The sequence below is a fragment of the Bos taurus genome, chromosome 2, assembly GCF_002263795.3.
Source record: "Bos taurus isolate L1 Dominette 01449 registration number 42190680 breed Hereford chromosome 2, ARS-UCD2.0, whole genome shotgun sequence".
Lineage (NCBI taxonomy): Eukaryota > Metazoa > Chordata > Mammalia > Artiodactyla > Bovidae > Bos > Bos taurus.
The window spans coordinates 651,210-665,148 of record NC_037329.1 but is presented as its reverse complement, the minus strand read 5'-3'; the positions used below and the strand labels follow the sequence as shown (position 1 = coordinate 665,148).

General features: G+C 44.8%; 1 protein-coding gene across 4 annotated transcripts in view; it reads left to right on the top strand.

Annotated features, from left to right (window-relative positions):
• Positions 1–13,939, top strand: part of OCA2 (OCA2 melanosomal transmembrane protein) — a 280,525-nt gene that overhangs the window by 39,794 nt on the left and 226,792 nt on the right. For all 4 annotated transcript variants that reach the window (XM_059877646.1, XM_024979497.2, XM_024979496.2 and 1 more), the window contains exons 3-5: positions 4,321–4,419; positions 6,870–7,058; positions 11,862–11,919. In XM_059877646.1, coding sequence (XP_059733629.1) covers positions 4,321–4,419; positions 6,870–7,058; positions 11,862–11,919 — 346 coding nt within the window. The remainder of the gene's footprint in view (positions 1–4,320; positions 4,420–6,869; positions 7,059–11,861; positions 11,920–13,939) is intronic.

Here is a 13,939-nt window from a genome sequence, read left to right as displayed (position 1 = left end):
TGTAATGAGATGACTACTGTGGTTGGTCTGGTAGGTGTGGTTGGCCTCTGGTCTGCTGATTGCCAGGCCCTGCCCTGGAAGTTGATGGGTGTGGCTGGGTCACATGGTAGATGGCTGAAGAGCTCCAAAGTGTCACAGGGCTAGTGCTGTAACTACTGTTGTTTCTGCTGCTGCCAAAGCCACAAAGTTGAACCAAAGAAAGAGTTGGAGTATTTGGATGAAGACATGGGATTTGGTCTCTTTAACTAATCATCAAAAAGCAATCAATTTAGCCAGTTTATTTATGAAACAAGAAATTAAAGACTAACTTCTCTTTTAAAAAAAGATCAAAGATCCTGGATCTAGTGTTGGCTTATTGATGGCTGGTCTGGGCTGGTGGGGCTAGTGGAGCTAGTGTTATTTTGCTGGTGGGTGGCACTTAGGCCTAGGGAGTCCCAGGGCTAGTGCTGGACTGCTAGTGGGTAGACCAGGGTGCTGGAGTCTTTGGTTCTAGGACCCTGGGGGTCCCAGAGCTGGTGTCAGTCCACTGGTGGGCCAAGCTGAATCCTGGGGTCTCTGGCTACAGAGTCTAGAGTTTTTCAGAGCTGGTGGTAGCTCTCTGTTATGTGCATGTGAAGTGTGTGCATGCTCAGTTATGTCCAGCTCTTTGCAACCCCATGGACTATAACCCGTCAGGCTCCTCTGTCCATGAAATTTTCCAGGCAAGAATACTGGAGTAGGTTGCCATTTCCTACTCAAGGGAATCTTCTTGACCCAGAGATTGAGCTCATGTATATGTCTACCTCACACAACCTGTGACCAAGCAAGTACCTCGTGATGTGAGGTACATAAACGATCTCAACTGTTACATAGTCAGTTCAGTTCAGTTGCCCAGTCGTGTCCTACTCTTTGAGACCCCATGAACTGCAGCATGCCAGGCCTCCCTGTCCATCACCAGCTCCCGGAGTCCACTCAAATCCATGTTGATCGAGTCAGTGATGCCATCCAACCATCTCATCCTCTGTCGTCCCCTTCTCCTCCTGCCCTCAATCTTTCCCAGCATCAGGGTCTTTTCCAATGAGTCAGCATAGTCACTATTTACAAAACATGGGATGAAAGCCTGAACAAGCCTTCTTGGCCAATTTGCTCTCGCTTCACATTCTATGTGCAGTCCATCTTCTGTGATGTTCCCTTGGCAAGTAACACTGACCCTTGGATTTACATCTTGCTACAGCAGAAACTACAACAACAATCAGTTACACCCCTGATACAAAACAAAACCCAATGCCAGGTATCACCTGGAACTCATGTTGAAGTCCTTGCCCTCATGGGGCTGGAAAAGCCAGTCACCACATGTGGAGCACCTTTATTTTATGCAGCCAGGTCCATTCCACCATCTGTCCTTGTGAAATTGCGGGAAAACCTCTACAGGGGCAACTCCACTCCTGCGGAATTTTATTAAGGACCCATAAAACCCCCTACAGGTGCTGCACCAACTGCTTCAAGGTGGAGATTTTAGTGGCATTCACAGCCCACCCAAAGGTTCCGAATACTTTCACACTGTTTTAAATCTGCAAGAGAATCAGAGGGTAGTAGCACATCACAGCACACAGCCTGTACAGTACACAGTCCTACTAAACATATATCACATGATATAGCCTTGACAGCACACTGTTCTACTAAACCTATATCACAGGACGTGGCCTGTACAGTACACTGATCTATTAAACATACATCACAGCACACAGCCTTTATGGCACACTGTTCTCCTAACCCTATATCACAGGACACAGCCTTTACAGCACACTGTTCTCCTAAACCTACCTCACAGGACACAGCCTTTATAGTATAGTGTTCTACTAAACCTACATCATAGCACTCAGCCTTTACAGTACACAGTCCTGCTAAACCTATATCACATGACACAGCCTTGACAGCACACTATTCTACTAAACCTACATCACAAGACATGGCCTGTACAGTACACTGATCTATTAAACATACATCACAGCACACAGCCTTTACAGCACACTGTTGTCCTAACCCTACATCACAGGACACGGCCTGTACAGTACACTGTTCTACTAAACCTATAATCACAGGACACGGCCTGTACAGTTCACTGATCTATTAAACATACATCATGACACACAGCCTTTACGGCACACTGTTCTCCTAACCCTACATCACAGGACACAGCCTTTACAGCACATTGTTCTCCTAAACCTACATCACAGGACAGAGCCCTTACAGCACAGTGTTCTACTAAACATACATCACAGCACACAGCCTTTACAGTACACTGTTCTATGAAACCTACATCACAGGACACAGCCTGTGCAGCACAGGGTTCTACTAAACCTACATCACAGCACACAGCCTGTACACTACACTGTTCTACTAAACCTATATCACAGGACACATCATTTACAATACACTGTTCTACTAATCTACATCACAGGACTCAGCCTTTAGAGTACACAGTTCTAAATCTACATCACAGGAAACAGCCCTATGGTACACTGTTCTACTAAACCTACGTCACAGGAAACAACCTTTACAGCACAGTGTTCTACAAAACCTACATCACAGGAGACAGCATTTACAGTACACTGTTCTACTAAACCTACATCACAGGACACAGCCTGTACAGTACACTGTTCTATGAAACCTACTTCACAAGACAGCCTTTGCAGCAAACTGTTCTAATAAACCTACATCACAGGAGACAGCCTTTACAGTACACTGTTGTACTAAATCTACATCACAGACAACAGTGGTTATGGTACACTCTTCTACTAAACCTACATCACAAGACATAGCCTGTACAGCACAGGGTTCTACTAAACCTACATCACAGCACACAGCCTTTACAGTACACTGTTCTACTAAACCTACATCACAGGACACAGCCTTGACAGAACACTGTTCTACTAAACCTACATGACAACACACAGCCTTTATAGTACACTGTTCTACCAACCTACATCACAGGATACAGCCTGTACAGTGCACTGTTCTACTAAACGTAGAGCACAGCACACAGCCTCTACAGTACACTGTTCTCTTAACCCTACATGACAGGACACAGCCTTTATAGTACACTGTTCTACTAAACCTACATCACAGGAGACAGCCTTGACTGTACACTGTTCTACATAAGACACAGCCTTTACAGTATACCTCTGCACAAATCAGTCCACTTTTGCATCCTTGTAAACTGGATGGGACTCCTGCCAGCTCAGGCCTCCTTTGGGAGTCTTTTGACTTTCAAAATGGCATCTTTCATGCCATCCCTCTACTTCTCTCAATAAGGACCCACAAAACCCCCACAGATGCTGGGCCCATCCCTGTGTCCCAAAGTCACAAAAGCCATGTTGCCAAGCGTTCCCGATGCATTTGCCAAAACTGTTTACTCAAATTGACCAACTCTACCTGAGTGTATGGTTGAACTCCCATTAGCTGAACAAGGCAGCATGGACTATCACTGGTACCATGGGGTGGATTTTCCTGACTGTCCTGAAGGCGAATATGAATTGTGCCCTATGCGATGTTGCACCAGTGCTCAATGTGCAAAGACACTTGTAAGAACTAGAGCAATGTATATTGGCACTACAGCAAGAACCCTGTGGCTCTGAAGAACCCAGCATCTCTGACAGAGAGGCAGTAACTGACAGAGATGATGAACGTTATGAGACCTTGGGTCCCTGCTTGGCAGTGAGATCCATTATGCTGCAGAAAGTGAAGCACAGCAGTATTCTCCCATGGCTGGTGCAGTAGCCATAGCAGGAGACATGCTATATTCTCTCCTCTTGTGCCTGACTTAATGGACACAGCCATGATGCAGCACTAGTATGTCAGTGCTTTCTAGGGGTGGAGCTCATGTATATGCACACTGCTGTGGCCCAGGGGGTCATCCTCAAGGGGCCCCCAGTGTGACTGATTCATGACATATCGACCATGTACTCTGGCAGAGTTGGTCAACTTGGGTAAGCAGTTTTGGCAAATGCGCTGGGAACCCTTGGCAACATGGCTTTTGTGAGGAAAAACTGCATGGAATGGCAAACATGACTGGACTCTATTATAACACTAAAGTGAGCCCAAAAGTATTGACCCCACAGCATCTAGTCTGTGTGAATTTCTGTTTGTATTTCTAGTGTGGTTTAGCCTGGGGTAGAAAATTGTCTCTAATTATCTTAAACTCCAACTTTTTACAACTCAGATATAACATGTGAAGTTTACCACTGATTCTTGGGGCACATTCTTGGATCTAGCTGTAACCACCAGTGAACACATCCTTCAGTTTTTGTTAATGATCCCTTCCTTCACTGTGTCTTTCAGGTCTCACCCTCCTTTCTCCCAAGTCTTCAGCTCCAGGTCTAAAGAACCCTGCTTTACAGAAAACACTCCTTTGCTGAGGAATTTCTCACAAGAAAAAGGGTGAGTTTTTTTTTTTTTTTTTTTCCCTTTTCTTTCTTCTTATGAAATTAAGAAATCTCTGAGCATTACCCTTATGCTCATTACACTCATGCTGGAGAATAAGATGAGTTTTTACCTGACATGTTTGGTCTCTGCTAGATCCTTGTCAATTCAGTATGTGTTCATGATTCTAGTAGTTGTATTCTGTGCCTAATGAATTTCCAAATAACCTTGAGCATAACCCTGCCATGAGTGCATAGCATATGTACACACTCATGCATGCACATAGCTCTGACAGGCTGTATCAAGAGGTCAGGGCTTCTCAACTGTGGCTGAGGTTGGCGCTGTCAGGAGATGTTTCTGTTGTCATAAATGGGGAAGCAGTACTACTAGCATTTATGGTAGAGGGCAGGAATGCTGCTAAACATACTGCAATGCGCAGAACACCTCCCCACAATAAAGAATTACCTAACTCAATGTCAATAATTATTAAGTTTAAAATGTATGATTTGAAAGAAAACTCTACTTCTTATAAGTTCCTTTTGAAGATAAACCTGCCTGGTTCTGAAACCAATAAGCAGAGCTGCTCTGTAGGATGAGTTACAGACTGTCTCCCTTAGGGTGAAGAACCCTAACTCAGTCCTCCAATTCATCTCCCCTTCCTTCTGCAGGCAAACTTCCAGAAACCTGAGTCACCTCATTGGTGTTCTCTGATTGCTCACACATTACAATCTTGGGACATTGTCCTGGACCTTCTTTTCCTGCCCACTGACCCTTGCACTCAGCCTCCCTCCCACAGCCTCTGAGGAACTTCCCACCTTCTCCCTAGCTCTGTCTGTAACTGTTTGGGAGCCTTCACCATTTAGGGTGCATCAGAATTTGAGGGTGCTCATATGCCATGTGGGTTCCTGGTCTCATTGTCCAAAGACTCAAGTTCATGGGAACTTGATAGGGTATAGGAATCTTGATTGTCACCTTCCAATGCAGAGCCAATCTGGCTTCTTCCAGGAAACTCTTGATGACAAGTTGTGTTTCCCTGAAAAAGTTCCCACTGAGTCCATTTTATGAGAGGGAACTCCTGTCCTCCTTGGTTCTCCAGGTCAGGCCCACTCAAGTTTAAGGGGGCTCAAATGTCACCTCCTTTGTAAAACCTTGGTTCCTCCACAGCTCATTCAAGAGTCAATGCTCCTTCTTTGCTCTCAAACACCAAATGCATGTCCTGACTTTGGAACTTGTCCTTGTGTTACCTGTGATTATGCCTGCCAGCCTGAGTCCTCTTCATCCCATCCCAGCACCTAGCAAGGCCTCTGCCACCAGGGAGATAACAACTCTCATCTCTCCTAATGAGTAACTTTGAAAATGAACACTTCACCCATCCATTCCCTTTAATGCTTTCCTTTGAATTACTTGGTAAACTGTTAAGGCCTGAGACATTTTCAACTCGTGATTCTCTAGAAAACCAAGAACTCAAGAACATGAAAGCTTTTATCCTGGTCTTGGAACACAGAGGCCTTGGGGTGCTGAGCTCTGTCTCACATCACAGTTGGGAAGCAGAATATGGATATTACATATGGGTTTCACATAGCCTAGTTTGCATCTTTGAGCTTCTCCTTATGAATAAAACTTTTTTTCTTGTTGTGAACAAGTCCTAAAGCAGTGATAAGGGTTCAGGAGAATCACAATGCCCAATTGAGCTAGCTGGGTTTGAGAGGCATAACATAATAGTTGTGGCTATTGTGTCAATATTGCCATCCCACAAGTATTCCATGCAATACAGGGGAATTCAGGGCTTTGGAGCAGCCTTACTAGAGGCAAGTGCTGACTGAGAATCTGTACTGAAGGACTTGTTTAGAAGCTCAAGGATTCAATAAAAGTAAACAATGTATCCACATGTAATTTTGGTAAAAATTTATGATCCCCCTTGATCCATCCTTCTAGGTAGAGGTCTTGTTCTTGGGTCCATCTAATCCAGCACTGATGTTCCTCATTCCTGCTCCTGTAGATGTTGGGCAGGAAAACAATGTAGACAATCTTCTCTACAGCTCCATTACAGAAAGATGCCTAGTACAGAGGAGGGAAGGCTAACATCACTCATTGTGCTTCAGGATGAGTATAACAGAACCAGGTGTTGGGAACTCCAGCACAGTCAAAGAGAAAGCAAAAATTGAAATGCACTAGAGGTGGTCTGAGCCAGAAAAAGGTTTACTGGAAAATTCCAAACTCAGAACAAGTTGATGTTTCTTGAGGGGCCACAGTTTATTTTGAAGATTGTGTGACCCCAGAAGATTTCCCTGAAGTCAAGGGTCTGTGATGTCAAGAAAGATCTGTTCCTACCAGCTTGACACTGTTACAATGTTTATGGTCCTTTTAAAAACCAGGGTTGATTTCACATTTTATGCTCACCTTTGAGATGAACTGTTTTGGAGATGCTACTGTTGCTGTGAAAATAACCACAAAGCCTCAATTTCCAGGTCATGGTGCATGCCCGTTTGCCACCCAGAGTTCATTACTGGTGAAGAATCTTGGGAGGACAGCTCAACTGAGTGGGAGGGAAGATCCCTGCTAAGCAGAGAATTGGCAGGTTCCTCTGAATCCGCTTTCTTAGAGAAGGGGGAGCTTCTGGACAGTGCTCACATCAGGTTCCGTCTTGCCAAGCTGAGGTAGGAAGACTGGGAGCGCCACCACTGGCACGGGGTGGTGGTCACACAGCGCATGCCCTGGGACTGGGCTGGGGCAGGGAAGTGGGTCTTGCCCTCAGGACATCCTTCCCAAGGACAGGGAAGGAAGGCTAGGTGGTACTTTCCTGGAAAGTAGTCTGCTTTTCCTTCAGGCTTTGGAAGATAGATAAGGGCACATTTGAACCAGCATGGAGCTTTTAAGGATGCAGGAAAACCCAATTATGGACCTTAATGACTAACATTCCATACTCCTTTCTATTGTGTGGCTGGGGTCTTGATGCCCATGAGGGTTTGCAGATGAGAATAGTCCCTGTGGTGTTCTAGAAGCTGATATTATCATTTATAACCAGAGACTAAGGTTTCTGCACATGCAGCAGAGTGTTTTTAGGGGTCTCTCCCTGATCCTGTTTGTGACACCAATTGTCTTGCTGAATCTGACTGTGTGTACTGTTCACTGAACCCATGGTAGGCAAGGCACGAGCTAAGAGGCTGGAAGAAAATGTGAAGAGTTGTAGGAAAGGTGTCTCCTGGCTGGCACAGCAGCCATAGCAGCAGATATAACATAACTGCACACAACCCTTCAGGGCTTTTCCAGGTGAAGCTTATATATGTATTTCCTGAAAAAAGTAGCCCGTGGCCAAGCGAGTACCTCGTGAGGCATATGTGCAGTGCTCTAAGTGATCTCAGCTGTTACATACCCATGCAAAGCCATTGTTTACAGAACATGGGATGTGAGAGCATGGGACGAGAGACTGGTGGCATCTCGTTAATTTCCTCACAAGGGGCAAGGGATTGGGTGGGTCTGAGAGAGGCCAAGCCCTCCATGCATATGTAGGAAGGCACAGCATGCACATGCATGGGGGATGTGAGGGCATTTCGCAGGACCACCTGCAGGGGTCAGAGGAGGAGTGCTCTCCCTGCTTTGTGTGCTGGGGCTTCTGCATGAGCATTCACTTGAAAGAAGTGTTCTTTTCTGCTCAACATCACTCATTATCAGAGAAATGCAAATCAAAACCACTATGAGGTACCATTTCATGCCAGTCAGAATGGCTGCGATCCAAAAGTCTACAAATAATAAATGCTGGAGAGGGTGTGGAGAAAAGGGAACCCTCTTACACTGTTGGTGGGAATGCAAACTAGTACAGCCACTATGGAGAACAGTGTGGAGATTCCTTAAAAACTGGAAATAGAACTGCCTTATGATCCAGCAATCCCACTGCTGGGCATACACACTGAGGAAACCAGAAGGGAAAGAGGCACGTGTACCCCAATGTTCATCGCAGCAGTGTTTATAATAGCCAGGACATGGAAGCAACCTAGATGCCCATCAGCAGATGAATGGATAAGAAAGCTGTGGTACATATACACAATGGAGTGTTACTCAGCCATTAAAAAGAATACATTTGAATCAGTTCTAATGAGGTGGATGAAACTGGAGCCTATTATACAGTGTGAAGTAAGCCAGAAAGAAAAATACCAATACAGTATACTAATGCATATATATGGAATTTAGAAAGATGGTAACAATAACCCTGTGTACGAGACAGCAAAAGAGACACTGATGTATAGATCAGTCTTGTGGACTCTGTGGGAGAGGGAGAGGGTGGGGAGATTTGGCAGAATGGCATTGAAACATGTGTAATATCATGTATGAGACGAGTCACCAGTCCAGATTCGATGCACGATGCTGGATGCTTGGGGCTGGTGTACTGGGATGGCCCAGAGGGAGAGTATGGGGAGGGAGAAGGGAGGAGGGTTCAGGATGCGGAGCACGGGTATACCTGTGGCAGATTCATTTCGATGTTTGGCAAAACTAATACAATATTGTAAAGTTTAAAAATAAAATTAAAAAAAAAAAGAAAGAAGAATTAAAAAAAAAAAAAAGAAAGAAGTGTTCTATTGAAAACCGTATGTTTGAAAGTGGCAGTGTTAGAAACAGAATAAAGCTTGTGGACCAGGACCACCAAGGTCCCCATTCTGTATCTGCTCAGAGGTAGCTAAGGAGCCAGCAGGGGCCAGGCATGTCCATGCAACTATCTCCTTGTTGCCTTTGCGCCACAAAGGCATTCCCTTTGCTCCACAGCCTTTTGTGGCTTCCACTAAGATGATCTATGCGAAAACCCATGGATAGGTGAGAGGACACCATGAAGCTGTCAAATATTAGTGTTATTATTTCTCTACATAAGGGGGCCCATCTTTTCTGAAGCTGTTTGAAGGGCTGATTAGAAGTGTACCAGCCTGCATCCCAAAGTGTATCTGTCTTTAGCCAGAGAGGCCCACTCTCATTTGTCCTGTTGATGTTACAGGCAATCCTGAGAGGTAGATAAAGGAAGGTACCTCGGAGAAAGTAAGGATTTTGCCTGAGGTCATGCATGGGCTTCCCTTGTGGCTCAGTTGGTAAAGAATCCACCCGCAATGTGGGAGACCTGGGTTTGATCCCTGGGTTGGGAAGATACTTTGGAGAAGGGAAAGGCTACCCACTCCAGTATTCTTGCCTGGAGAATTCCATGGACTGTATAGTCCATGGGGTCACAAAGAGTCAAACATGACTGAGTGTCTTTCACTTTCACTTTCTTGCAGGTTTTTGAGAGAAGCAGAGGGATAGGGGCAGGAATGTGACCCCAGGTCCCCCACCAATGCTTAGAGATGTCTTTTCGACCATGCCTCCTGATAGGGATAGAGTGAAGGGACGATGTAGGTAATTAAATCCCACTTGGGGAATGTAGTGGAAAAAATGTGAGAGACTCCTGTACTTTAATGATTACTCAAGAAAGCATGTTTGCTTAACCACAAAACCAAAACCTAGCAGACCTTTTTAGCAACAAACCATGCAACAGAAGCACAAGACATGCCTCAAAACAATAAAACAATGGTGGCATGAGACACCATCCTGCCTAGTGAGTTCAATAACATGCTCTCTGCACACATAAAAATATAATAATTTGTGAATTTAGCTTGATCATATACAGACAAGAAAAACTCCCCTGCTCAACCTGGAGGAGGATGGTGGAAGCTTGACATTTACTCAAGAAAGACAAAGATGTCTTCTCCCCTTCCTCACTTTACCTTTGATTATAAAACTATGGCCCACTGAGTTCGCAGCGTGTGACACTGTCTCACCCACTCACTTATAAGCCTCACAAATGTCCTATTCTAATACATCACTTATATCTATTACTTTATCTCTCGCTGAATTCTTTCTGCACTGAGACATAAAGGACGAGGAGCTCTTTGGAGCCCCCTGAAAAGACACCTAACGGTTTCACTTCTAGCCATGTGTAGTTTCTTTACCATGACTGGTCTTAGCTATAGGTGTGGAAAATATTCATCCAGTTTAATCTTCTTTAAAATCATTTGAATTATGTGAAAGCATGTGAACAGGTTCCTGGTCCCTGTCATTCACCGTGATGCTAAGCCCTGATACTGTTTACAGCCTTCTCCAGCATGCTGGCTCACAACTCCAGAGGATGTGAGGTTCTTCAAGTATCCTGTGGCATGGAAAATGGGATCAGTACATTTAAGCCTTCACATTCAGTAGTTGTTTTATCTTCTATGATTCATAGAGTAGTTGCCTCCAACTTTCCATTTAACTGAAAGATTTAGTGACATTCTTTTTAACATGTCTCGAAAGTACTACACATTATTGTTGAAACTTGTAAAAGCTATTTTGGATGGTCAGCTCTGCTGTATGTGTCAGTTATGTAGAAAGACATTTGTGTTTAGGATAGTTCAATTAATGCTTCATGCTTTAAAAAGAAATATTTTTTATTCCCATTTGAATAGGAACTATTGATCATAATTTGGAAGTATGATATAATTATTCATCAAATTCATTAAATCTAAAAGAATGCAGAACAAGGTTTTGCCATTTTGAAAGGATCAGAAAGATTTCGAAAAAGATGTTCCAATATAGACTTTCTTCTCTCATTCTACAAACATGTGTCAAGCACAGGCTGTATACCAGCACCTTATCTTTGGCAGGGGCTGATCACGTTGGCAGGGGCTGAGCACAAATACCCCAGTGCCTGCCCTAGGGAAGCAACCAGGGGAGAGCACTCTCCAGCAACTGGGCAGTGATAATATCTTCAGGAGATGGGGTCTGGTGGGCCCTGAGGAGGTGAAAGGAGCAGAGGTAAGCCAGGAATGGCTGCCAGGACCATATTTGCCCAAAGGCCTGAGGGTCACAATTAAGAAGTGTGTAATGATGACTATCAGGGGTCCACAGAGGGCTGGATTGTCTGTTGAATTATCTCTTAAGGAATTCTTAAAGGATTCTGCTGGTACAACCAGTTACAACACTGCAAATTCTTTCTTGAATTGTTTGGTTATGTCTCAGTCAATGTTTATTCAATGATCAAATCCATATTCTTACCTTCCAGAAAACTTAAGGGAAAATAATTGATAAATATGAATCTGAGAGCCAAGATAAAGCTTGTTTCCAGAAAACCAGAGCCTTTAAAAAGCTAGTGAAGAGGCCCAAATCTTGAACTTCAGCATCTCTGACAAGAAGATGTGTTCAGACATTCAGGTTTAATTTTGTTTCCTCCTGTAACCTCCTCTGAACTGCTTCTCATGAAGCTGTATGTTTACAACAGGTCATTGGTGTTCTCAGCAGTATCCTCCTTCATATCATGTTATAGAAAGAATTCTCAAAGAATTCTATGTGGAATTCTTTGAGATGGACATTACCCAAGGCTTCAGCAGATATCTGAGGTTTGACCTTTGTGGGTGCATGCAAATAAGACTGCCATCAGCGTGATCTGGGACCTGTCTTTTCTCTTGCAGGTGCTGTGTACAGTGGCTAAAAGTCACAGGCTTATTTGTCTTTGTGGTGCTGTGCTCTGTGAGTACCATGGCATGCTGAGCCTTGGGGTCTGTTTAGCAGAGTCCCTGGGTGTTTCGGGCTGGGTAGCAGGGCACCTGAAGTGTGGGACACACACACATTTCTTAGGAGGAGATGCTGAGGGGATGTGAGATGGCAGTCTGGAGGTGGCTGGGGAGTCCCGCCCCTAGCAATATTCCTCTACTTTTGTCCTACTTTGTACAGTGGAAACCATGAGGATCTGGCTGTGGTCTGTAGAAGGCAGCTTGCCCCGGGGTCTTAATCCCTACCTTAAGTGGCTTGCCAAATTCTCTTTTCAACTACATGCAGTAAGCACTCTTTATTTGTGTTGGGACATGTCCAGCAGTCATGGTTGCCCCTAGGAATGTCTCAGTGCCCATTTGGAGTGGCGCCCAGCTGTTTGGGAGAGAGTGAAGTTCTGTGTCTGCCTCTTCCCTGGAGACTGCTCTGATTTTACTTGCCCTGCATCCCCAGGGATGGTTGCAGAGCTAGAACCCTGGAGGCAACCTGAGTGCTCCTCTGACTTGAGGTGTCATGAGTGTCATTGCCAGCATTTGTGTGGTATGTGCCCTGATGTGGCACTAGCCAAGATCACATTATAGGCACTTAAAATGCATTTGCTGAATGAGCAACTGTGAGCCTCCCCCCACCCAATCTGTGTGTGTGCATGTGGATATGAGGATCCATGTCTGCCTGTGTGTTTGTGTGTGTGCAGTCCTCTGTGGGACAAGTAGGTCTTTTGTGGTCTGTGACCATTTTGAGCTTGTGTGTGTGCCTAGGGAGTTATTTTTGCAGTTAATAATTATTATCTAATTTTAGCATTGGCATAGGATACTTTGTGTGGGCCATTTTTGAGAGACCCCAGGATGTGACAGGATATGAGATTGTGAGCAAGGAAGGGGTGGGTGAGTAGTGTTTCCATACCTGTGGCCTGTGGACTCCAGGACTGGTGTGGTTATGGTTCTTCTCAGCAGGCAGCCGGTGGTGACAGCTGTGCTGGGTGCCCTTTGTGATTGGAAACTGCACGTGTGTGACCATGTGTAGCTGTAAATACATGGTCTTCATTATCTGTGTGTGTGGGCACGAGGACTGGGGTTCTATGCATGTGAGAATAGTGCATGACAAGACTCTTCTCAGTGTGATGTGTAGAGAACAATGTTGCATCTCAGACAGCAAGTGGGCACGAAGTCAATATTGGCTGAATTGAATTGAATACAGGCAACTCTTTAATAACCCATAATGGGGGAGAGGAGGGGTCTACAGAAAGGAAATCTAGGCTAAAAACAATTACAATGAACTGAAAACTTCATGAGTTTACTTTTTTGGCTACCAATTTGCCTCTCTACTTCCTATTCAAACAACTGTGTGTTTCTGAAGACCCAGTTGCTTAGCACAGCCTGGTGGGTGGGTGTACTGGATTTTCAAGGGTGTACTGGGAGGTATGGTTGGGCCAAGTCTCCCCTGATCCCTGTGAGCTCACCTGAACTCTATGTCTGGTCTTCACTCTTCTGGTAATTGAAATATTGGTGTTTTGTGGACACAACCAAAACAGAGTTTGAGGAATTTGTTTTGAACCTCTGTAATCTTTTATCTCACCATCACTTTAATTTAGTTTCTGAGGGTGTATAAGGTGCTCTGAAAATTCCACAGTGTGAACTCTTGCCATCATATGGGTTGTATTCCCTACTCTTCCATACAGGAAAACCACATTTGCCCTCCTCTGACAATTTAATTTTAGGGCTGGGTAGTCAGTCCTTCATGGAGAAGGCAATGGCAACCCACTCCAGTACTCTTGGCTGGAAAATCCCATGGACGGAGGAGCCTGGTAGGCTGCAGTTCATGGGACTGTTGAGTCAGACATGACTGAGCGACTTCATTTCCATTTTCACTTTCATGCACTGGAGAAGGAAATGGCAACCCACTCCAGTGTTCTTGCCTGGAGAATCCCAGGGACGGGGGAGCCTGGTGGGCTGCCATCTATGGGGTCGCACAGAGTCGGACACGACTGAAGCAACTTAGC